Source organism: Tamandua tetradactyla, chromosome 5, assembly GCF_023851605.1.
Source record: "Tamandua tetradactyla isolate mTamTet1 chromosome 5, mTamTet1.pri, whole genome shotgun sequence".
Taxonomy (NCBI): domain Eukaryota; kingdom Metazoa; phylum Chordata; class Mammalia; order Pilosa; family Myrmecophagidae; genus Tamandua; species Tamandua tetradactyla.
The window spans coordinates 54,087,836-54,113,344 of record NC_135331.1 but is presented as its reverse complement, the minus strand read 5'-3'; the positions used below and the strand labels follow the sequence as shown (position 1 = coordinate 54,113,344).

Genomic DNA, 25,509 nt, shown 5'->3' with positions numbered 1-25,509 from the left:
TCAGCATCAAAGGATTGAGAAACACCCTGGAATGAATTGAGACTCAGCATCAAGGGACTGAGAAAACCTTCTCCACCAAAAGGGGGAAGAGTGAAATGAGACAAAATGTCAATTAATGGCTGAGAGATTCCAAACAGAGTCGAGAGGTTATCCTGGAGGTTATTCTTATATATTAAGTAGATATCACCTTGTTATTCAAGACATAATGGAGAGACTGGAAGGAACTGCCTGAAAATGTAGAGCTGTGTTCCACTAGCCATGTTTCTTGATGATGATTGTATAATGATATAGCTTTCACAATGTGACTGTGTGATTGTGAAAATCTTGTGTCTGATGCTCCTTTTATCTACCTTGTCAACAGATGAGTAGAACATATGGAACAAAAATAAATAATAGGGGAAACAAATGTTAAAATAAATTTAGTCTGAAATGCTAGTTATCAATGAAAGGGGTAAGGTATGTATAATTTTTTTTTCTGTTTTCGTTTTATTTCTTTTTCTGTTGTCTTTTTATTTCTTTTTCTGAATTGATGCACATGTTCTAAGAAATGATCATGATGATGAATATACAACTATGTGATGATATTGTGAATTACTGATTATATATATAGAACGGAATGATCATATGTTAAGAATTTTTATGTTTCTCTCTTGTCATATTTTTTTCATTTAAAAATTAATAAAAAATTTAAAAAAATAAATAATCACACAGTAAACTGTAAAAACGAAAAGGAAGAAGGAAGAGCGCCATATCTTTAATATAAATAATAATTCCAAGATCCTGGGAAGCTCTTCAATTTAACACAGAAAACTGATACATTAAAGGTAACATTTTTATATTGAAGGACTACAGTAAACATGCACAGAGAGTGATGAAAGACTGACAAAAGATGATAAATTTCAAGATATTCTACTTCATAGAACATCAGAATGCTAATTCTAAGTAAAACAAACAATAAACTAGAAACAACAGTGCTGAACAAGGTTTCCTTCCATTTTAACACCTTCTAATCTGATAAACAGTTATGAATGAGTCTTGAAGTCCAAATGGACAGAAATAATCACTGGCTCAGTAACATCAACTTTGGAAAAAAATAAATTCTGACTCATACTCACATATATATACACCAACACACACACAGACCCTGAAATTGACTAAGTTCTCATTCTATAGAGAAGTAAGCTTAACCAATAGTAAATTACAAGTTTCCCTCCCAGTATTTCATCTTTATCCTTTTCCCCTAATAGCTTCAAAATAAGCTAACAGATACATTTAATCATTAGTCTTCAAATTTTAAATTCACATTCATAAAAAGAAGAAATAGAATGCTGAAATTTTCTAAAGCATTATGTAAATTTTCCTTTACTTACACACTAAGCTTTGTACTGCTATTAAATGTTGTATTTCTAAAACGTGTCATAACAGTATTAAATGAAACTAGAAATGGAAAGATATAATAAAACTCTCTGAGATAGTGACTTGGAGTTATCCTTTTTGTTTCTCTACTGTATTCGCCCCTTTTTTCTATCTTCTTCCACTCTCTCAGCAATGTGCTCATAGACCAGAAATAAGAACATCAGAGAACAAAAATTTAGTTTTAATATTTCCATAGAATCATTGAGTCACCATGGCTTAAAATTTTCTCCAACTTACCCACGTTTGATGTTGTGCAATTCCTTGTCCTTCCCTTTTTCCTTCTCCTTTTCTCTTTTCTCCTTATCTCTGATTTTACGCCTTTCTCTATCCCGAGACCGACTACGGGTTCTTCTGTGACTGGACCTTTCACTGCTTCGGCTATGGGAACGTGGACGAGGTCTTGACCTGGACCTACAGTAAGCAGATTTTATTAAACAAAATAAGTGCATATTCTGCATTATAGGATGTAAATAACCTTAAAATTCTTCTGAAAGAAAATAATTTCTCTGCTTAATTATGGGTTGAGAAATCAAATAACTGTATGAAGAACCTAAATATGTTTCTTTATGAAGGAGTGCTCTTAGTAAAAATGGCATGTGAAGAAATGTATATCGCCAACTTTGCAAGAAATTCAAAAGTGTTTTCAGCTGAACGTCTTAATCTAAACAAGTCTTGATTACTGAAGTCTCCTCATATAAAATCTACATGCAACTAATCTAATACCCAACAATAGAGTCTTTTCTATCCCTACAATCTGTTTCCACATCTATTCAGCGTTATTCCTAATTGTTCCAGTGAAACTATTCTTCCACTCTACTCTAACCCTGCTAGACTTTTGTTTAAAATTTATGGCATTACAAAGCAGAATTCACTAGGTGCTAAAAAGTAAAGATTTCAAATACTGGTGTATAGTATGGCCAAGAGAGCTCCTACCAGACTGGCAATCCTAAAATTACAACAAAAAATAGCTTTATGAAAACACTAGAGAATAAATAAAAGCAACAAAAGTATGCAGATTCTGTAACAACAACAACTCAAGAAAAGGGAAAAGCAAGGAGAAATTCCCAATTTCTTAGCATCTATCCTGAAGACAGCAAAAATCCCATAGAAAACCTGAAGATAAAACTGAAGACAGTCTTAAAGAAACCACAAAAACAGGAAAATTAAATTGGAATCATATATGAGGGAGGGAGTGGTCAGAAATTACACACATAAGCTATTTACAAATCTGTAGCTGCCAAAAGTCACACATGTGAAGGGCAGACCTCAACTGGTTGGGGATAAAATAACTGAACTATAAATTTCAACTGCCAACATATAGGCAGATGTTTTATAATTTGAATCAAACCAAGTTTAATATCCAGATAAAGCAGGCAAACAAGCAAAAAGAATATCAAAATTCTTCAGAGGAATATAACAAAATCCAGGGCCTTCAAAATGTGACATTCATCATGTTGGGATTAAAATATAAAATTACTAGATATACAAAAAAGAGGAAAAATGTGATGAATTCTTAAGAGAAAAGACAGTAAATGGAGAACCATAACAAACTCAGAAATTTGTTCTACAACTAATTGCTGTGCTGTGCTTTGAAATTTATTGCTTTTTTTTTTTGTATATATGCTATTTTCCACACAAAAAAAGTTGATTGTGAGGATAAAAAAATATTTATTCTTTCTAGCCTCCTAAATTCTGGAGCAGTTAGAAGGAAAAATCTGAGAGGATGGTATGGTAGCCCATGACACACTCTGGGATCTGTCCTGTAACTACTTGTTGAAGAGTGCTTGCGAAAACTATTGCTTTTTTCTTTCTTTGCTTTGTATATATGTTGTATTATACAATAAAAAAAAAAGTGAAAAAAAGCAACAGTGGCAGGGACATCCAGGGAAGATGGCAGAGTAGGGAGCTCCAGGACTCAGTCCTTCAACCAAAGCAACTATTAAACAGGCAAGAACTATCTAGAACAACCATTTTGAAACTCCAGAGGCCAGAAGAACACTGTTCAGCATCCAGGCAAGAGTAGGAGAAAGAGGCTGATAAATTGCAGCAAAGAGCAATAAATTGTTTTCTCTGTTCACAGGTACTGGTAACCATTTCACACACTTCCAACCCACTACTGTGGGTTGCAGTTCCTGGCTAGTTCACTGGTGACAAGAAAGGGATGTAAAAGTCCTCTTCCCCAAGAACATTGGTGAACACAGCTGATCACTGATCATGACTCTTCATTAGTAAATTTGGATGATAGAGGCCCGGCTCTGAAGGCAGCTTTGTTTCAACTCACCCCAGAGACAAAGGGATAGAAGTAGAAGCCATTGTTTCAGCTTATGGGAGCCATTGTTTCAATGCACCTAAAAAAAGGCAGCGTGAGCCATTGTTTTAACCCTCAATGGACAGGGACAGAGGCAGTGGAGATTTAAAGGCACAGTGCACCCTCAGAACTACAGGGGGCAGTCAGTTGAAGGGCTACATTTGCTGGGCAGGCCAGGGAAGCTCAGCTGTTGAGAACCATAGAAAAATCTCTTGGCACCCTTCCTGATCTCCTCCCCAGAGTACTCTGGAGCCATTTAGCAACCATTTCATGAGTCCCAGGCCCTGTTTTGGCTGGGAAAGACTGACTTGGAAAAGTTTTCTCTGGGATGAACCTCCTCCCAGAATTTGCTATCCTGGCAAAAGCAAAAGCATCTTGAGACAGTGAAAGGAGTGTGAAAAATTATATAGCTGGACAGTCTGGAACAAAGGCCTGCTAGCTTTAAACACCCAGGAAAGGGAGGTCTTTCTTCTGGGAAACAGTGAGAAAAAACAAACTCCAGCAAACAAGGGGACTCCAAAACAACAAACAAGCAAAAGAGAGAGGCCCCAAAATAGAGAAAACTCTCATACTTCTCTCTCAAAAAACAGAGGCAGATCTTTCTGATAGGTTGGCTAAAGCTCATGAAAATCTCTGCCTTATCAGCAGCTCATTACAAAATGAAGGAAAAGGCACCTCAGGGAATAAATCCTAGAGTTAACATTTCAAAATATTAAAATCATACTCTGCACAACAAAAGAGTACAAGACAAACAAAGAATCAGGAAATGATGGCCCATTCAAAGGAAAAAGAAAAGATACAAAAAACAAAATGAAGAAGATGAGAATGTGGGCATGCCAAACAAAGTCTTTTTAAAATTATCTTTTAAATGGTCAAGGAGATGAAGGAAAATACACAGAAAGAATTAAAGGTTATCAGGAAAACAGTGAATGACCAATATGAAAGTCTAACTAAAGAGACAGAAATTTTACAAAGGAACCAAACAGAACTACTGGAGTTGAAGACTGAAATTAAAAATTCCCAGGAGGGTTCAGAAAGCAGATTGTAGCTGGCAGAAAAAACAATCAGTGAACATGAAGAAATGAAATTTGAAATGAATCAGGCTGCTGAGTAGAAAGAAAAAAACAAAATATTAAAAGCAAAAATAGGGTGGGCAATGTGGCAGAGTTCTTGTCTGCCATGCCAGAGAACCAGGTTTGATTCCTGGTGCCTGCCCATGTAAAAAAAAAAAAGTCAAAAATACCCTAAGATTCCTCAGGGACACCATCAAGCACACCAATGTATGCATTACAGGAGTTCTGGAAGGAGAAAGAGAGAAAGGGTAAGAAGAAATATTCAAAGAAACAATCACAGCACAGAGCACTTTCCAAAGTTAGCAAAAGACCTGAATATGCACATTTGAGAAGCTCAGAGATCACCAAACAGGATAAACTTGAAGAAAAATACACCTTGTTATATACTGATCATATCATTAAATACAAATGACAAGAGGTGAGTTCTGAAAGCTGCAAGAGAAAAGTAACGTGTTATGGACAAAGAAGTCCCAATTAGAAAGACTGCAAATTATCATCAAAAACGATAGAGAAATAAAAAAGCAAAAAGAAAAATGATGAAGAAAAGAAAGCACTGGGTTGAAATATTTAAAATGCTGAAAGCAAACAACTGCCAGCCAGTAATTTCAAATCCAGTGAGAACCTCTTTCAAAATTAAGGGGCAGATTAAAACATTCTTAGATAAATAAAAGCTGAGGATTTTCATCACCGACAGATCAGCCCTTAAGAGCAGTGTTAAAGGGAGTTATTCAGACTGAAAGAAAAGACCACTAGACCATGGTTTAAAGCAGCATAATGAAATAAAAACCTGTAGTAAAGACGTGGGTAATTTATTTATTTCTTTAAACTTTTTTATTATATAGTATAACATACATACAAAGCAAAGAAAAAAGCAACAGTTTTCAAAGCACTCTTCAAAAAGTGGTTACAGGACTGATCCCAGGGTTTGTCATGGGCTACTATACAATCCTCTCATATTTTTCTTTCTAGCTGCTCCAGAATATAGGAGGCTAGAAGGCTAAAGACTTTTTTATTATCACCATTGACTTTTTTTCCTTCTTTTTTTGTGAACAATAACATATATACAAAAAAGCTGTAAATTTCTAAGCACAGCACTACAATTATTTCAGATTTTGACATGGATTACAATTTCACAACTTTAGGTTTTTACTTCTAGCTGCTCTAAAATATTGGAGACTAAAAGAGATATCAATTTAATGATTCAGCATTCACATTAATTTAAGTCCTATCTTCTATGTATAATTCCACCATCACCTTCGATATTTCCACACCTCTGTTTGGGGTTGTTTGGGCTATGGCATTTCTAAATTTTTCATATTGGAAGGGTTTGTCACTAATATAGGGTAGGGAGATGGAACTATCTGATGTTCTGGAGAGGCGGGGCTAGGTTTTAGGACTTATCTGGACCAGGGACCCATCTGGAGGTTGTAGGTTTCTGGCAAGTTACTCTAGTGCCTGGAACCCTTGTGAATCTCATAAATTGCCCTAGGTGTTCTTTATGATTGTCTGGACTGGTCCTGGTTGGGGGTTGGCAGATTATGATACGTAGCAGGGTCTACCTGAAGCTGGTGTAAGAGCAGCCTCCAGAGCAGCCTCTCAACTCTATTTGAACTCTCTGCCACTGATACTTTATTAATCTCACTTTTTCTCCCTTATTTGGTCAGGATGGAATTGTTGATCTCACAGTGCCAGGTCTGGATTCATCCTTGGGAGACCTCTCCCAAGGACAGGGGTAATTTAAATGCTAGCATTACTGCATTGTATTGTTTGCTATGTCACCTCTTACTTCCTACAGGTGCAAAAATGCAAATGTGTAAAAAGTAATGACGAACCTTGGCTTTGGACGTACAATGTACAAAGATATAAGTAGTAACAAGTACAAAAAAAACTTGTGGGCAGAGAGAAGGGAGTAGGAAAAGTATATGTGCATATAAGTTGGTGTCAAACCAAATATGAATGATTGTTATATATATGGGATGTTAAATTTTAACCCCATGGAAACCACAAAAATAAGAGATGGAAAATATATCCAGATAGAAATGAGAAGGCACTCATTATGGTAAAAAACAAAAAATCAAATAAAAACAAAAGTACACATTAAAAAAAGTAAAGAACAAAAGAGTTATATGATATACAAAGACTAAAAAACAAAAATGGCAGAAAAAAAGTCCTGCATTATCAGTAGTGACTTTAAATGTAAATGGATTAAAATATTCAGTCAAAAGGCAGAGATTGTCAGAATGGATAAAAAGCATGACCCAAATATATGGTCTATGCAAGAAATTTACCTTAAATTCAAAGACACAAGTAGAGCGAGTGTGAAAGAAGGGATACTATGTAAGTAGTAACCAAAAGAGAGCTAGAGTAGCTATATTAATACCAGATAAACACACTTTAAGTCGAAAACTATCATGATGGACAAAGATAGTCACTATATACTGATAAAGGGGTCAATTCAACAGGAAGTAACAACTTATTATGCACCTCACTGCAAAGCCCCAAAATATATGAAGCAAACACTGACAGATTTGAAGAGACAAACTGACAATTCTACATTAAGAGTAGAAGACTTTAACATATTACTCTCAATAATAGATATACCAACTAGTTAGAAGACCAGTAAGGAAGCATAGGACTGCAATAATACACTAAACCAATTAGAACTAACACACATATGTAGAATACTGCTCCCCCCCAAAAAAACAGAATGTACATTCTTCTTGAGTACACAGGGATCATTCTCTAGGAGACTACATCTTGAGTCACAAAACAAGTTACAATAAATTCAAAAATATTGAAATCATACCAAAGTATCTTTGACCACAATGGAATGAAACTGGCAATCAATAAGAGGATAAATGGAAAATTCACAAATATGTGGAAATTTAAAAACATATTCTTAAACAACCAACAGGTTAAACAGGAAATCAAATGCAAAATTAGGAAATACCTTGAGGTAAATGGAAATGAAAATACAACATACCAAAACTTGAGGGATGCAGCAGAGGCACTGCTGACAGAGAATTTCCAGCTCTAAGTGTTTACTTTAAAATAAAAATAAAAATAAAAAAAAAGTCTTCACATCAGAGACCTAACCTCAAAACTGGAAGAACTAGAAAAGAAGAGCAAACTAAACCCAAAATAGCAGAAAGAAGGAAATAAAAGACTAGAGAAGAGATAAATAGAAAACAAACAACAAAACAATAGAGAGAATCAACAAATCAAAAGTTGATTCTATGAAAAGATCAATAAAATTAACATACCTTTAGTTAGCCTGATTTAAAAAAGCATACAAATACTAAAAATCTGAAATGAAAAGGGACATTGCTACTGAACCCACCGTAATCAAAAAAAAAAAAATTATAAATGGATAATACTATGAACAACTGTGTGCTAATAAATTATTTAACCTAGATGTGAAATGGACAAATTCTAAATACACATAAACTACCTACATTGACTCGAAAATAAACAGAAGACCTCAACAAATGAATAACTAGTAAAGAGAGTGAAGGATTGATCAAAAACCTCCCAACCCAGGACCACATGGCTTAAGGTGGGAATTTTAACAAGCATTCCAAGAAGACTTAACTCCAATTCTACTCAGACTCTTCCAAAATCTTGAAGAGGAGGGAACACTCCCTAATTCATTGTGTGAAGACATCAGTTTCTTACAAAAGACAGATAAAGGTACCACAAGAGAAGAAAATTAAAGAACAATATTTCTTGTGAATATAGATGCAAAAATCCTCAACACAATACTAGCAAACTGAATACAATAGTATATTAAAATAATTATACATCACGATCAAGTGAGATTTAAGCCTTGCATGGTTGGTTGGGCATTAGAAAATCAATTAATATATCACATTAACAGAATGAAGGGAAAAAAACACATAATCATTCCATTGATGCAGAAAAGGCATCTGATAAAAATCCAGCACCCCTTCATAATAAAACACTTAGAAAACTAGGAATAGAAGGAAAGTTCCTCAACATTAAAAAAAAAAAAAAAGGTATTTATGAAAAGCCCACAGCTAACCTCCTACTTAATGGGGAAAGACTGAGAGCTTTCCTTCTAAGATCAGTCACAAGACAAAGATGCCCAATGTCACCAATGTCATTCAACATTTATTCAACATTGTATTGGAAGTTCTCATCAGACCAATTAGGCAAGAAAAAGAAATAGAAGGCATTCAAACTGAAAGGAAAAAAGTAAAACTTCTCTATTTGCAGATGATATGATCCTATATACAGAAAATCCTGAAAAATCTACAACAAAGTTCCTAGTGCTAATAAATGAACTCAGCAATGTGGCAGGGTACAAGAAAACACTCAAAAATCAGTAGTGTTTCTACACATAAGCAATAAGTCATAAGGAGAAGAAATCAGGAAAAACATTCCACTCATAATAGCAACTAAAAGAAACAAATATCTAGGAATAAATCTAACCAAGGATGTAAAGGACTTGCATGCAGAAAACTGTAAAATGTTGTTAAAGAAATTAAAGACCTCGGTAAATGGAAGGACATTCCATGTTTATAGACTAGAATACTAAATATCACTAAGATATCAATACTACTCAGAGCAATTTATAGATTCAATGCAATACTAATCAAAATTCCAACAACCTTCTTTGAAAAAACAGAAAAACAAATCATCACATTCATATGGAAGTGAAAGAGTCCCCCAATAGCTAAAGGCATCTTGAATAAAAAGAATGAAGTAGAGGACTCACATTTTCCAATCTTACACCCTAATACAAATCCACAATAATCAAAACAGCATGGTACTGGCACAATGACAGACCAATGGAATAGAACTGAGAAATCAGAAATGAACGCTCTCATTTATGGCCAACTTATTTTCAACAAGATGGAAAAGACCACTCAATTGGGAAAGAATCATCTCTTCAACAAATGATCCTGGGAAAATGTCCATTTGAAAAATAAAGAGGACCCCTACTTCACACCATATACAAAAATCAACTCAAAGTGGATCAAAGACCTAAACATAAGAGCCAGAACTATCATACTCCTAGAAGAAAATGAAGTGAGGCATCTTTAGGACCTTGTATCAGGCAATGATTTCTTATATTTTATACCCAAAACATAAACAACTAAAGAAAAAATAGATATATGGGACCTCATCAAAATAAAAAACTTGCTCCTTTTGGACTTTATCATGAAAGTAAATTGACAAAACAACACAATGGGAGAAAATATGTGGAAACCACATATCTGATATATATATGATTATATCCCAAGAAAGGTTTAATATCCAGAATACATAAAGAAATCCTTCCTCATAACAGCAAAAAGACAAACAACACAATCAAAAATTAGGCAAAAGACTTGAACAGACATGTCTCCAAAGAAGATACACAAATCATTGAAAAACATATGAAAAAACATTTAACATCATTAGCCATCAGGGAAATGCAAATCAAAACCATAAAGCAATACCATTTCATACCCATTAGAATGACTGCTATTTAAAAAATGTAAAACAAATGTTGAGAACATGCAGAGAAACAGGAACATTCATTCATTGGTGGCAGCAATGTAAATCATGTAGCCACAATTTACACTGAATGAAACCATTGAAATGAAGCCATTTCATATTGAATTAAATAAGGCAGGCACAAAAGGACAAACATTTTATGATTTCACTTATTTGTAACAATTAGAATAAGTAAACACAGAGTGAGAATTGAGAATATTAGTTACCAGAGAATAATATAGGGATAGGGAGTGAGAATTTAAAATATATAGGGCTCCTATTTAGAATGATGGAATTGGTCAGAAAATGGATGGTGGGATGGTAGCACAACATTGTGAATGCAATTAACAGCACTGAAATATATATCTGAAAATGATTAAAAGGGAAAATATTAGATTGGATATATGGTGATAGAATAGAAATTTTTTTAAAAATCCATGGAACTACACTACACAAAGAGGGAATTCCAAATTAAACCATGGACTTTAATTAATAATATATTTATAAGAAGGTTCTATCATCAATTGTGGCAAATATTCCACACCAATGGAAGGTATTGGTAGTGGGGTGGTATAAGGAAATCCTATATTTTCTGCATGATTGCTCTGTAAACTCACAGCTTTTCTTATTAAAAAAAAAATAGTAGTGACCAAAAATTTCCATAATTAGTAAAAGACATAAATTTACAAATTCTAGAAGTTTAGCAAATCTCAAATAGGATAAATATAAACAATATCATGACTAAATACACCATAGTCAAACTCATCAACACTAAAGATAAAGATAAAATCTTGAAATATTCAGAGAGAAACAATATATTATATTCAGTGGTGCAATGATACAAATTACTACTAGCTTCTTGTCAGCAGCAATTGCTGTGTGAAGACAATGGGACAAAATTCTTAATATAATGATAGGAAAAAAAAAAGTCAACCCAGAATTTTATATCCAGAAAAAATACCTCTTGAAAGAAAGTAGCATAAAGGCATTTTTGAGTTAAAGAAAACATTCAAAACATTCACTAACAGTAAACGTGCATTATTAATAAGTACTAAAGAGAGTTCTTCAGACTGAAGAGAAATTACAACAGATGGAAACTTGGTTCTTTAGAAAGACTACCAGAAATGGTGAATATGTAGCTAAATATAAAACACTATTTTATTTTCCTTAATTTATTTTAAATATATATATATATACCTCAAATAAGAATAGCAATGTTTATTGCAGGATTTATAATGAATATAGATAGAACACATATAATCTCTATAGCATAAAGTAAATGGACCTACACAATTGTAAGATTTTCACATTTTACATGAAGTGATAAAACAGTAACTCAAAGTAGACTGAAGTGTTAGGTTGCATATTTTAATACTTAGAGCAACAATGAAAAGAAAAAAAGAGAAAGGAAAAAGAAACAAAAGAAATGCAAACAGGTATAGCTAAAAAGCCAGTAGATTAAACATTTTGGATAGACTGTATTGTATGTGAATAAAATTGTGGTTAAAAAAAGGGGGAGGGCAGGCCACGGTGGCTCAGCAGGCAAGGATGCTTGCCTGCCATGCCAGAGGACCCGGGTTCGTTTCCCGGTGCCTGCCCATGTAAAAATAAATAAATAAATAAATAAATCAAAAGTAAAAAAAGGGGGAGTGGAGAGGCTTAAAAATATTCATTAATCCAAAAGGAACCTGGAAAAGATATGCAAAGTAACAAAAAAGCAGGAGGCAAACAAAAAAGTGAGTAATAAAATGTTAGACTTAAATCCAATCATATCAATAAGCACATTAAATATGAGTGTACTATATCTTTTAATTGAAAAACATACCTTGTCTAGTAAATTAAAAAGCAACACAAAACTATATGCTGTCTACAAGAGATTTACTTTAAATATACAGACAATGACAGAGTGAAAATAAATGGTGGAAAATAGATATATCATTCAAACAGTAAGCACAGGAAGTTTAGAATGAAAATATTCACATCAGATAAACTAACCTTCAGAAACAGAGAGCATTACCCAAAGTAAAAACTGATACTTCTGATAAATAGGTCAATTTCTAAAAAGAAATCACACACTTTATATGTATGACCACAACAGAATAAAATTAGAACCAATAACAACAGGATATCTAGGAAAATCCCAAATACATGGAAACTAATCACTGCTAAATAATCCATGGGTCAAACTTAGGATATACATAGGTCTTGAAGAAAATGGCATGGGTTTCAGTGGCAGTACTGCCTGCCCTCTTCCATTCCTACACTGGCACACTTAGTCAGTGACCAACAATATTTTGTCATTAGACTATAAACTTTTTTAAAAATTCATGATTTTGAGAAGTTACAAGATTTATTGCCAGAAACGTCAGCATCAGTTACATTGTTTTATCATCCTACTTTACAAAAACTAAATTTCCATCATTTATCTGTAAATTTGTTCTGAGACAGAAGTAATTGAGGGATGTGCTAATCTGAATGAATGAGTAAAATATGAATCAGAAGCATATCAAATATCTTTCTCTTATATTGTAGCTAATCCAGTAAAGACCAGCATGCTGATCTTGACAGACCTTTAAAATCTTAAGGCTGGCTCCTTCTCCCCTCTCTTTCTCCGCCGGCCCGCCGCGCGGCGCCCACGCCCCGCAGCAGCCGAGCCGCCCGACCTCCTTCTCCCCTCTCTTTCTCCGCTGGCCCGCCGCGCGGCGCCCAAGCCCCGCAGCAGCCGAGCCGCCCGACCTCCTTCTCCCCTCTCTTTCTCCGCCGGCCCGCCGCGCGGCGCCCACGCCCCGCAGCAGCCGAGCCGCCCGACCTCCTTCTCCCCTCTCTTTCTCCGCCGGCCCGCCGCGCGGCGCCCAAGCCCCGCAGCAGCCGAGCCGCCCGACCTCCCTCTCCCCTCTCTTCCCCCTCCTGCTCCGGCTGCTCTCCAACCACCACGGTGCCCTCTTCCCCCGCCTTCACCGTGCTCCTTCGCCACCAGCCTCGACAGCCTTGCCGCCCTCACCTTTCCTCCTCCAGAACAGCTACTGGGGGAGTGGAGATAATACAGAGCAGCTCCCGGAGCCACGACGGAGATCAAAGGGACAGCGGACCCCATCCTGGAACGGCTGACTATCTGGGAGAACCAGCTCCGGTGAGATCACCAAGGGGCACGGGCTTTCCTGGGTGGGACGACAAGCGACCGGAGTCCCTCCCTTCCACCTTCCTGGGCCAGCTGGTAGAATTGGACAGGCGGTCCCCTTAGGCCGCGGCGGCTGGTGCCCCCACCACACGAGGCCCCCCGGAACAACTGAGATAGTTGGGTTGGAAACCCCCAGACTGCGGAGAACAGTGACCGGGGGATCCCTTTCAAACACGTGACTCCCCCGTCGGCTGGGAACAGTGTACTCTCCCGGGCTGCGACAGCTGGCGCCCTCCCGCCACGCTTGGTGCCCCGCGCCGACTGGCTAATTTGGCCGGACGCTCTCCTGTGCTGCGACGGCCGGCGACCCTCCCCACGTTTGGAACCCCGGGCCGGCTGGCATTCTTCCAAGACGCTTAGGTTGCCGAACCTCCCCTACGGTGAGAGTTTTCCAGAGTTGAGGGACCCACAGCAACTTTCGCTGGTGGAACCCATAGACAGGCGTGTGCCACGAGCGCCACCTACTGGGCAGGATAGGAAGAACAGAACCCAGAGATTGCGCAGAAAAATCTTTCAAGCTGTGGGGTCGAACACCCGGGGAAATCTGACTAAATGCGCAGACGCCAGCAGAAGATAACGGATCACGCTCAGAAAATTGAACATATGGCCCAGTCAAACGAAGAAACCAATAGTTCAAATGAGATACAGGAGCTGAAACAACTAATGCTGAATATACGAACAGAAATGGAAAACCTCTTCAAAAATGAAATCGATAAATTGAGGGAGGACATGAAGAAGACATGGGCTGAACATAAAGAAGAAATAGAAAAACTGAAAAAACAAATCACAGAACTTATGGAAGTGAAAGATAAAGTAGAAAAGATGGAAAAAACAATGGATACCTACAATGACAGATTTAAAGAAACAGAAGATAGAATTAGTGATTTGGAGGATGAAACATCTGAATTCCAAAAAGAAACAGAAACTATCCGGAAAAGAATGGAAAAATTTGAACAAGGTATCAGGGAACTCAAGGACAATGTGAACCGTACAAATATACGTGTAGTGGGTATCCCAGAAGGAGAAGAGAAGGGAAAAGGAGGAGAAAAACTAATGGAAGAAATTATCACTGAAAATTTCCCAACTCTTATGAAAGACCTAAAATTACAGATCCAAGAAGTGCAGCGCACCCCAAAGAGATTAGACACAAATAGGCGTTCCCCAAGACACTTACTAGTTAGAATGTCAGAGGTCAAAGAGAAAGAGAGGATCTTGAAGGCAGCGAGAGAAAAACAATCCGTCACATACAAGGGAAACCCAATAAGACTATGTGTAGATTTCTCAGCAGAAACCATGGAAGCTAGAAGACAGTGGGATGATATATTTAAGTTACTAAAAGAGAAAAACTGCCAGCCAAGACTCCTATATCCAGCAAAATTGTCCTTCAAAAATGAGGGAGAAATTAAAACATTCTCAGACAAAAAGTCACTAAGAGAATTTGTGACCAAGAGACCAGCTCTGCAAGAAATACTAAAGGAAGCACTAGAGTCAGATACAAAAAGACAGAAGAGAGAGACATGGAGAAAAGTGTAGAAAGAAGGAAAGTCAGATATGATATATATAATACAAAAGGCAAAATGGTAGAGGAAAATATTATCCAAACAGTAATAACTCTAAATGTCAATGGACTGAATTCCCCAATTAAAAGACATAGACTGGCAGAATGGATTAAAAAACAGGATCCTTCTATATGCTGTCTACAGGAAACACATCTTAGACCCAAAGATAAATATAGGTTGAAAGTGAAAGGTTGGGAAAAGATATTTCATGCAAACAACAACCAGAAAAGAGTAGGAGTGGCTATACTAATATCCAACAAATTAGACTTCAAATGTAAAACAGTTAAAAGAGACAAAGAAGGACACTATATACTATTAAAAGGAACAATTAAGCAAGAAGACATAACAATCATAAATATTTACGCACCAAACCAGAATGCCCCAAAATACGTGAGGAATACACTGCAAACACTGAAGAGGGAAATAGACACATATACCATAATAGTTGGAGACTTCAATTCACCACTCTCATCAATGGACAGAACATCTACACAGAGGATCAATAAAGAAATAGAGAACCTGAATATTACTATAAATGAACTTGACTTAACAGACATTTATAGGACATTACATCCCACAACAGCAGGATACACCTTTTTTTCAAGTGCTCATGGATCATTCTCAAAGATAGACCATATGCTGGGTCACAAAGCAAGTCTTAACAAACTTAAAAAGATTGAAATCATACACAACACTTTCTCGGATCATAAAGGAATGAAGTTGGAAATCAATAATAGGCGGAGGGCCAGAAAATTCATAAATACATGGAGGCTCAACAACACACTCTTAAACAACAAGTGGGTCAAAGAAGAAATTGCAAGAGAAATTAGTAAATACCTAGAGGCAAATGAAAATGAAGATACAACATATCAAAACTTATGGGACGCAGCAAAGGCAGTGCTAAGAGGGAAATTTATTGCCCTAAATGCCTTTATCAGAAAAGAAGAAAAGGCAAAAATGCAGGAATTAACTGTCCATTTGGAAGAACTGGAGAAAGAACAGCAAACTAATCCCAAAGCAAGCAAAAGGAAAGAAATAACAAAGGTTAGAGCAGAAATAAATGAAATTGAAAACATGAAAACAATAGAGAAAATCAATAAGACCAGAAGTTGGTTCTATGAGAAAATCAACAAGATTGATGGGCCCTTAGCAAGATTGACAAAAAGAAGAAGAGAGAGGATGCAAATAAATAAGATTAGAAATGAAAGAGGAGACATAACTACTGACCTCACAGAAATAAAGGAGGTAATAACAGGATACTATGAACAACTTTACGCTAATAAATACAACAATTTAGAAGAAATGGACAGGTTCCTGGAAAGACATGAACAACCAACTTTGACTCAAGAAGAAATAGACGACCTCAACAAACCAATCACAAGTAAAGAGATTGAATTAGTTATTCAAAAGCTCCCTAAAAAGAAAAGCCCAGGACCAGACGGCTTCACATGTGAATTCTATCAAACATTCCAGAAAGAATTAGTACCTACTCTCCTCAAACTCTTCAACATAATCGAAGTGGAGGGAAAACTACCTAATTCATTCTATGAAGCCAACATCACCCTCATACCAAAACCAGGCAAAGATATTACAAAAAAAGAAAACTACAGACCAATCTCTCTAATGAATACAGATGCAAAAATCCTCAATAAAATTCTAGCAAATCGTATCCAACAACACATTAAAAGAATTATACATCATGACCAAGTAGGATTCATCCCAGGTATGCAAGGATGGTTCAACATAAGAAAATCAATTAATGTAATACACCATATCAACAAATCAAAGCAGAAAAATCACATGATCATCTCAATTGATGCAGAGAAGGCATTTGACAAGATTCAACATCCTTTCCTGCTGAAAACACTTCAAAAGATAGGAATACAAGGGAACTTCCTTAAAATGATAGAGGGAATATATGAAAAACCCACAGCTAATATCATCCTCAATGGGGAAAAATTGAAAACTTTCCCCCTAAGATCAGGAACAAGACAAGGATGTCCACTATCACCACTATTATTCAACATTGTGTTGGAAGTTCTAGCCAGAGCAATTAGGCAAGAAAAAGAAATACAAGGCATCAAAATAGGAAAGGAAGAAGTAAAACTATCACTGTTTGCAGACGATATGATACTATATGTAGAAAACCCAGAAAAATCCACAACAAAATTAATAGAGCTAATAAATGAGTACAGCAAAGTAGCAGGCTACAAGATCAACATTCAAAAATCTGTAGCTTTTCTATACACTAGCAATGAACAAGCTGAGGCGGAAATCAAGAAACGAATCCCATTTACAATCGCAACTAAAAGAATAAAATACCTAGGAATAAATTTAACCAAAGAGACAAAAAACCTATATAAAGAAAACTACAAAAAACTGTTAAAAGAAATCACAGAAGACCTAAATAGATGGAAGGGCATACCGTGTTCATGGATTGGAAGACTAAATATAGTTAAGATGTCAATCCTACCTAAATTGATTTACAGATTCAATGCAATACCAATCAAAATCCCAACAACTTATTTTTCAGAAATAGAAAAACCAATAAGCAAATTTATCTGGAAGGGCAGGGTGCCCCGAATTGCTAAAAACATCTTGAGGAAAAAAAACGAAGCTGGAGGTCTCGCGCTGCCTGACTTTAAGGCATACTATGAAGCCACAGTGGTCAAAACAGCATGGTATTGGCATAAAGATAGATATATCGACCAATGGAATCGAATAGAGTGCTCAGATATAGACCCTCTCATCTATGGACATTTGATCTTTGATAAGGCAGTCAAGCCAACTCACCTGGGACAGAGCAGTCTCTTCAATAAATGGTGCCTAGAGAACTGGATATCCATATGCAAAAGAATGAAAAAAGACCCATCTCTCACACCCTATACAAAAGTTAACTCAAAATGGATCAAAGATCTAAACATTAGGTCTAAGACCATAAAACAGATAGAGGAAAATGTTGGGAGATATCTTATGGATCTTACAACTGGAGGTGGTTTTATGGACCTTAAACCTAAAGCAAGAACACTGAAGAAGGAAATAAATAAATGGGAGCTCCTCAAAATTAAACACTTTTGTGCATCAGAGAACTTCATCAAGAAAGTAGAAAGACAGCCTACACAATGGGAGACAATATTTGGAAACGACATATCAGATAAAGGTCTAGTATCCAGAATTTATAAAGAGATTATTCAACTCAACAACAAAAAGACAGCCAACCCAATTACAAAATGGGAAAAAGACTTAAACAGACACCTACCATAAGAAGAATTACGGATGGCCAAGAGGCACATGAAGAGATGCTCAATGTCCCTGGCCATTAGAGAAATGCAAATCAAAACCACAATGAGATATCATCTCACACCCACCAGAATGGCCATTATCAACAAAACAGAAAATGACAAGTGCTGGAGATCCACTGTTGGTGGGAATGTCAAAGGGTGCAACCACTGTGGAAGGCAGTTTGGCGGTTCCTCAAAAAGCTGAATATAGAATTGCCATACGACCCAGCAATACCATTGCTAGGTATCTACTCAAAGGACTTAAGGGCAAAGACACAAACGGACATTTGCACACCAATGTTTATAGCAGCGTTGTTTGCAATTGCAAAGAGATGGAAACAGCCAAAATCTCCATCAACAGAAGAGTGGCTAAACAAACTGTGGTATATACATACGATGGAATATTATGCAGCTTTAAGACAAGATAAACTTATGAACCATGTAATAACATGGATGGACCTAGAGAATATTATGCTGAGTGAATCCAGCCAAAAACTAAAGGACAAATACTGTATGGTCCCACTGATGTGAACAGACATTCGAGAATAAACTTGAAATATGTCATTGGTAACAGAGTTCAGCAGGAGTTAGAAACAGGGTAAGACAATGGGTAATTGAAGCTGAAGGGATACAGACTGTGCAACAGGACTAGATACAAAAACTCAAAAATGGACAGCACAATAATACCTAATTGTAAAGTAATCATGTTAAAATACTGAATGAAGCTGCATCTGAGCTATAGGGTTTTTTTTGTTTTTGTTTGCTTGTTGGTTTGTTTGTTGTTGTTGTTTTTTACTATTACTACTACTTTTATTTCTTTTCTTTATATTAACATTTTATATCTTTTTCTGTTGTGTTGCTAGTTCCTCTAAACCGATGCAAATGTACTAAGAAACAATGATCATGCATCTATGTGATGATGTTAAGAATTACTGAGTGCATATGTAGAATGGTATGATTTCTAAATGTTGTGTTAATTTCTTTTTTTTTTTTTCCGTTAATAAAAAATAAAAATAAAAAAAAATAAAAAAATAAAAAAATCTTAAGGCTGGCATAATGATCTCTCAAATTTCTTAAAATAAAAGGATAAGGGAAAAAAACTAATGTATTTTCTAAAGCTCACCCTCTGCTGCCAAATACAAGACCTCCAGCAGTTTGCTATTCATAGAAAGATCATATTATTTACCAACCAAACATTTTTGAACAAAAGGGGACATTTTTGAGAGTCAAGTTGGGAAGGTCTATAAAATCAGGACAACTGGCTAGTTGGGACTGTCCCAGAGAAACGAGAAAGTATGACCACTCTACCTATCACCATCATAACAAAGTGTGATACCACAATTAGCATCAAGGTCTTCTATCAGCTATTATCTTCCCCACCATCCCACCCTTCTTCTCCCATCTTCACCTCCTCCCAACTTACCCAATTCATTAATCAAACTCAATTTTCTCCAAACCCATCTCAAAGTTTCCCTAACACAAAGACTCCAATCACATCTGCCTGCCATTCTCCAAAATCATTTTACTCATTATTCACCCTATGTCTTCATACAAGCAATCCAGGCATTCTGGAACTGTTTTCCAAAAATGTGGCTCATGTGGCTTAATGAACTGTGATAGCAATAGCAGATCTATGAATTAAATTACCCATGATGTCAAATTTGAAGAAAGGAAGTTTTTAAGTTCCACAACATGCTATATAAGCTAATGAGCCTCTTTCTCCCAATTCATTAACAGTCATTATTTTAATCTTCATATCGTAGACTTCTTAATTTTGCTTAATATAGGCTGCAAGTGGCAAAAAGACACTAAGGAGAGAATGCATGGGAAAAAAATAACAAATCCAAAACCTGTTTAAAAAAAGCTTCACAATATCAAGCACAGATATAAATGAATTAAGCTGTTGACTTATTTATAATTTTTAATAAAACTCACATACTAGACATATGAACAGCCCCATTTACTTTATTAAATAATGGTACTTGAATATTGGAAGGATCAAGAAGAAAGTAACAGATCACGAGATTTCCCACCTGACCAGATAAACCAAAAGCAAAACAAAAAAAAGTCAAAGAAAGTATTCTGTAATTTAAGATGTTAAATAAATACCTTTTCTGAAAGCCAATATGAAAATGTTATTATAAGCAAAGAAACATTTGATAAAAAATGTGGCATTCTAGAACAAACAATATATAAGCAATAAATGGACAGGAAGATGTCCTATTATACCAGATAAATGCTTTCAATATCTACAGAATAGGAAGAATCACCATAATGTCTCTATATAAAATGAATTACTGCCCTCAAAAACCAATTTGTCATGTTTCTTAATTGGTTATTAAGTTCCAAACACATGTAATCAAAACAAATACCTTAGTATTTCATCTTTAAAAAAATAATAACTTCAAATACTCTCTTAGGTGGAGTCTGATAAATAAAAACCCTACTTACCATAAAATGAAATGTGATTAAAATGGAATGAAATAAGTAACACTGAATAAACTAACAAGGATTCCATGTCAGAAAGTCATTTGGAACATCGGTATCTAATCACACTCCCTACTAAAATCTAACTGAAACTATAAGAACAGAAATTGTTTTAAATAATCTACAATCTGGGAAAGAGATGCATTTTGGAAAAAGAAGATATCCCTTGGTGGCTTGGTAGTAAAGGAAAATTAGAAAGCAAGAAGTTACAGTTAGGGCTCTACAAAAACAAGATCACATCAAAAGATCTGGAAAAAGACCTAGCTTTCCCCATGAAATCCCCCACTTACTACTGAAACGCCACAAAATATACAAATAGAAGAGGTCAGTCAATAAATCTCATAAGCTATACAAAACCACCACCAGCCCATTCATAGATCTGCCTGTTACCGCTGATCTAGGAAAATCCTGCACATTTTATCCGAACAGAAACATGAATCCCACATCCACAGAAAACAGGTATAAGAAAAGAAACAAAGTGAGAATCAAAATTTTTCAGGTGAATAAAATATAACCACGAAAACTATGAAACAGAAGAGACTATAATAACACTCCAACATGAATGAAATTTAAAGAAACAAAACAGAAATTCAGAAATGGATGAGCAACAAGAAATATAAAATGATTACAGTCTGATTTTAGGAAAAAAATTAAAGAAAATAATCATCTCAGAATAAATACCAAATTACAAGATACTCAAAGAATATGACTGAGTATATAATAAGAGACATGAGGGTAGTGAGGAAAATAGCCAAGAGAAATAAAATAAAAGTAGTAGAAAAGATCAGAGAAAATAATAGAAGGTAGAGACAGACAATAACTGTCCTACCTAATCGAGGCTCTGGAAGAAGGAAAAAACAAGGGAACACAAATAGTATTAGAATCAGAATCCAAGAACACTTCTGGGACTAAAAGCATCTACATGTAAAAAGGATCCACTGTATATCTGGGAAAATGGATGACAAGAGTTAACTCTGACATGTACCCTGATAAAGTCATTGCACTTTGAAACAAAATATATATATATATATTTTTTTTTTTTCATCAAGTCCCTAACAAAGAAAGAAATTCAAATTAGCATCAGTATGGCTTTGAGTTTCCTTTAGAAACTCAAGGAGAAAAAGCTGATGCTCACAATGTTACATCTGGCCAATCTATCCCTAAAGTATGAAAGCTTTGAATAAAAAGGGAACAAAAGTTCTAATCATATGTTAGACTCTAGCAAATCAAGGACAAGCTGCTTCTAAGTTAACCATTCAAAATAAAATTAAAAGAAAATATAACTAACAAGATAACAGATAATACAAGAAAGGTAAAATAATAAAATTAATACAAAGAAGTCAAGAAACTAGAAAAAAGGAAAAAATGGAAAACAGTGTAAGATGTTAGACTTAAATCCAAATATATCAGTAATCAATAAGCCCTATGGATTAAATAATGCAACTGAAAGAAACAGATGGTCAGACTGAAAAAAAAACAAATGCAGCTTTCAAAATGAGCATCTTAAATACTGAAAGCAAAGATAGGCTGAAAGTAAAAGGATGGAAAAAAATATGAAAAGTAATAACAAAAGAAAGATGGTGAACCTATATCAATATCAGACAAAACAGACTTCAAAGGAAGAAATATTACTAGAAATATAAAGAGAAAACTTATCATAATAAGGTCAAACCCAAAAGAATATATAACAGTCATGAATTTGGATATGCTTAATAACACAGTTTGAAAACATATAAAGCAAAACCCACAGAACTTAAAAGGAAAACAGACAAATCCACAATCAGAATTTTTCAGTCAGCTCTCTCAGTAAGTGATAAAATAAGTAGGTTTAAAAAGGAAGGAAAAAAAAAAGGTAAAGATATTGAAGATTTCAACAAATGATTAAATTTACTTAATTAACTGCACCACAAAACTGCAATGTATCTGGAATGTTTCCTTAAATGAACCATACAATTAATCTCAACACATTGTAAAGATGAAAAATATTCAGATTATGTTCTCAGACACAATGGAATTAAACAAGGCAGCAATAAACAAGAGACATCTTGAAACTTCCCCCAAATGTTTGGAAATTATTATACTTCTACATAAACCATGGAAAAGAAGAAATCACAACGAGTATTTTAAAAATATTTTAATTGAATGAAAACTAAAATACGGCATACCAAAAATATGTAGGATATGGCTAAAGCACAGCTTAAAGGAACATTTACAGCATCGAATACATATATTAGAAAAGAATAAAAGCTGAAATTTTATCAAAGCATCTATCTCAAGGAATTAGAACAGAAAAATTAAAGAAGGTGAAAAGAAAGAAAAAAAGCAAACATTAATGGAATACATTGGGGTCTCCCGAGAAAACAGGTCAAGCCCTGTATTTTGAGGCTTGCTTTTATGAAACTTATTTTTGTAGGGGAGAAGCTTGTTACCCATAACGAGGCCTAATTGCTGCTTCCAGGAAGATTTTTTTTTGCTCGGATGTGGCCAACTATGCAAGGAATATCATTGCCCTCCCTCCTACATGGTACAAGCCATTCAGGAATGAAAATCTCCCTGACAACGTGGGGTATGACTCCTGGGGATAAGTCTGGCCCTGGCACTGTGGGATCCACAACAATGCCTTCCTGGCCAAAAGGAGGAAAAGAACTATGATTAAATAAGGCATCAGTGACTAAGAGAAATCAAATCAAGAGGCTATTCTGAAGGATGCTTTTATGCAAGCTTCAGTTAGCGCTCAATCAACATCAATCGTGTTGACTCTGAAGAACCCCTAGTGCTCAAACGGAGACTCTATAAAGGTTTCATGTACTAGGTTTGCCTTCCTGGAACACATCATTCCCAGAGGGTTCCTAGATCAGATGAATCCTGAAACCCAGATGGACCAGCTTCTCCAAGATTATCAGCTAATTACATCCCCCATTCCTTAGTGTGGACACCCTTTCTCAACACAAAAAAAGTCAGAGCAGGCATTGCCCAAAGATTCCTATATATAGGGAGAAGGCTCAAAGGAGAAAGAGGAGGTATAACAGAGAAAATGGGATTTAACAAATGAGTATGGTTGCTGAATCTACATTAATATTCCTTCTAGGTTTCAGTGTTTTGGAGCATCTAGAAGGAAAATTTGAGATGATGGAATGGTAGCCCATGACAAACTCTGGGGTCTGTTTTATAACTACTTGTTGAAGTGTGCTTTGAAAATTACTGCTTTTTTCTTTCTTTGCTTTGTATATATGTTATACTATACAATTAAAAATGTTTTAAAACTTAATGGAACAGATGTTTGAGAAAGACAAAAGTTGATTCTTTGAGAAGATTAACACAAGTGATAAACCCTTGCTAGAAATGAGAAAAGAAAAATAGAGAAATCACAAGTTGGAATTATATGGTCTTTTGCATCTAAGGGGTTATAGGCTGTGAGAATAGTGCTCTCATCAGAAACAACTAGAAAAGCAGACAAAATATACAAAACAATTGTTTCAAACACTGGCCAACAGGCAGCATAGAAAGAAACAAAGAAGTCCTAAGATTGTCCCAACATTCTGCCTTAAGGAAGTTTTCAGGCCAGAAAGCAGAGAGATGGAACCCAAACAAAGCTGATTTTGCTGACTTAAGGACACAGAAGAAGACCTTCATGGAGGCCAAGGTGTCTGGAATTTGCAAGGTATTGTACCAAAGAGGAAGTTCAACAGAGAGAGGGACCCAATGATCTGCTGTGGGATACCTTCCATCTGCTAATAAGTACTGTAAAGGTGTGAAGTGAAATTCTGTAAGACCAGGGAAAAGAACACCAGAAAGCATTAGAATTCTTGATGAACAAAACAGGGAAATAATGTTCTCACCAGTTAGAATGGAGATACTCCAAACATAAGGCATAGCAAAGATTCCTCAGAAGAGCCAATTAGCTAATTAGCAATAGTGGAAGTTGCTCTACATCCATTCTAGTAAAGCTTCAAAGCTTTGAGATTGGCAAAATACTGCTATGTGATGAAGTTAGATCATGGGTACACAAGAGTTCATCAAACTATTCTGCTTTAGATGTTTAAAAAGTCCCATGGAAAGGTTCAAAACTTGTTTGAAATTTCATTTATAAAGCTGTCATTTGAAACTTACCATGAAATTATGTTACTTTTTCAGTCTAACCCATGTAAGTCTATTAATAGAAAGTAATCTAAAGCCTTATACCAAAAGACTATTCAAATACACCTACCACCACTGAAAACACTATTTCTTTGAGGAAAATACATACGTTTTGAATTTTAACAAAGAGAAATTAAATGGGTTAATATTCTTCAACTTCGATCACTTACTGACCCAACACCTGCTTTAGAGAAATCATCTCTTTAGGTCAGTTAAGTTGCCAAATGTTCTAAACTGCCAGACCAAGAGCAACTGGCCTTACTAGGGGCAAAAGCTCAAGCTTTCTATAGTCACTATAGATCAAATTTTTGTACACAGGGATTGCTTGTATATTTCTGATACAGTACATTCTTAACTTACAGTGACCAACTGAAATAATACTTCTTACCAAAATTCCAGATATATTTACTTGTATTTAATCAAGTTTATAACTGAGTTATCCTCAGACTGCAAAGCTGGTATATGAAAACCAATCTCTCATTTACTATTGTAGTTAATGCTCTAAAATAGGCAGAATAATATGCTTTAGTATACCTCTTATTTAGCAATGTTATAAAGCATAAAATTG

General features: G+C 35.6%; 1 protein-coding gene across 1 annotated transcript in view; it reads right to left on the bottom strand.

Moving 5' to 3' along the window:
* Positions 1-25,509, bottom strand: part of RSRC1 (arginine and serine rich coiled-coil 1) — a 570,594-nt gene that overhangs the window by 390,349 nt on the left and 154,736 nt on the right. The window contains exon 5 of the mRNA XM_077160882.1: positions 1,654-1,827. Within this exon, the coding sequence (XP_077016997.1) occupies positions 1,654-1,827 (174 nt within the window). The remainder of the gene's footprint in view (positions 1-1,653; positions 1,828-25,509) is intronic.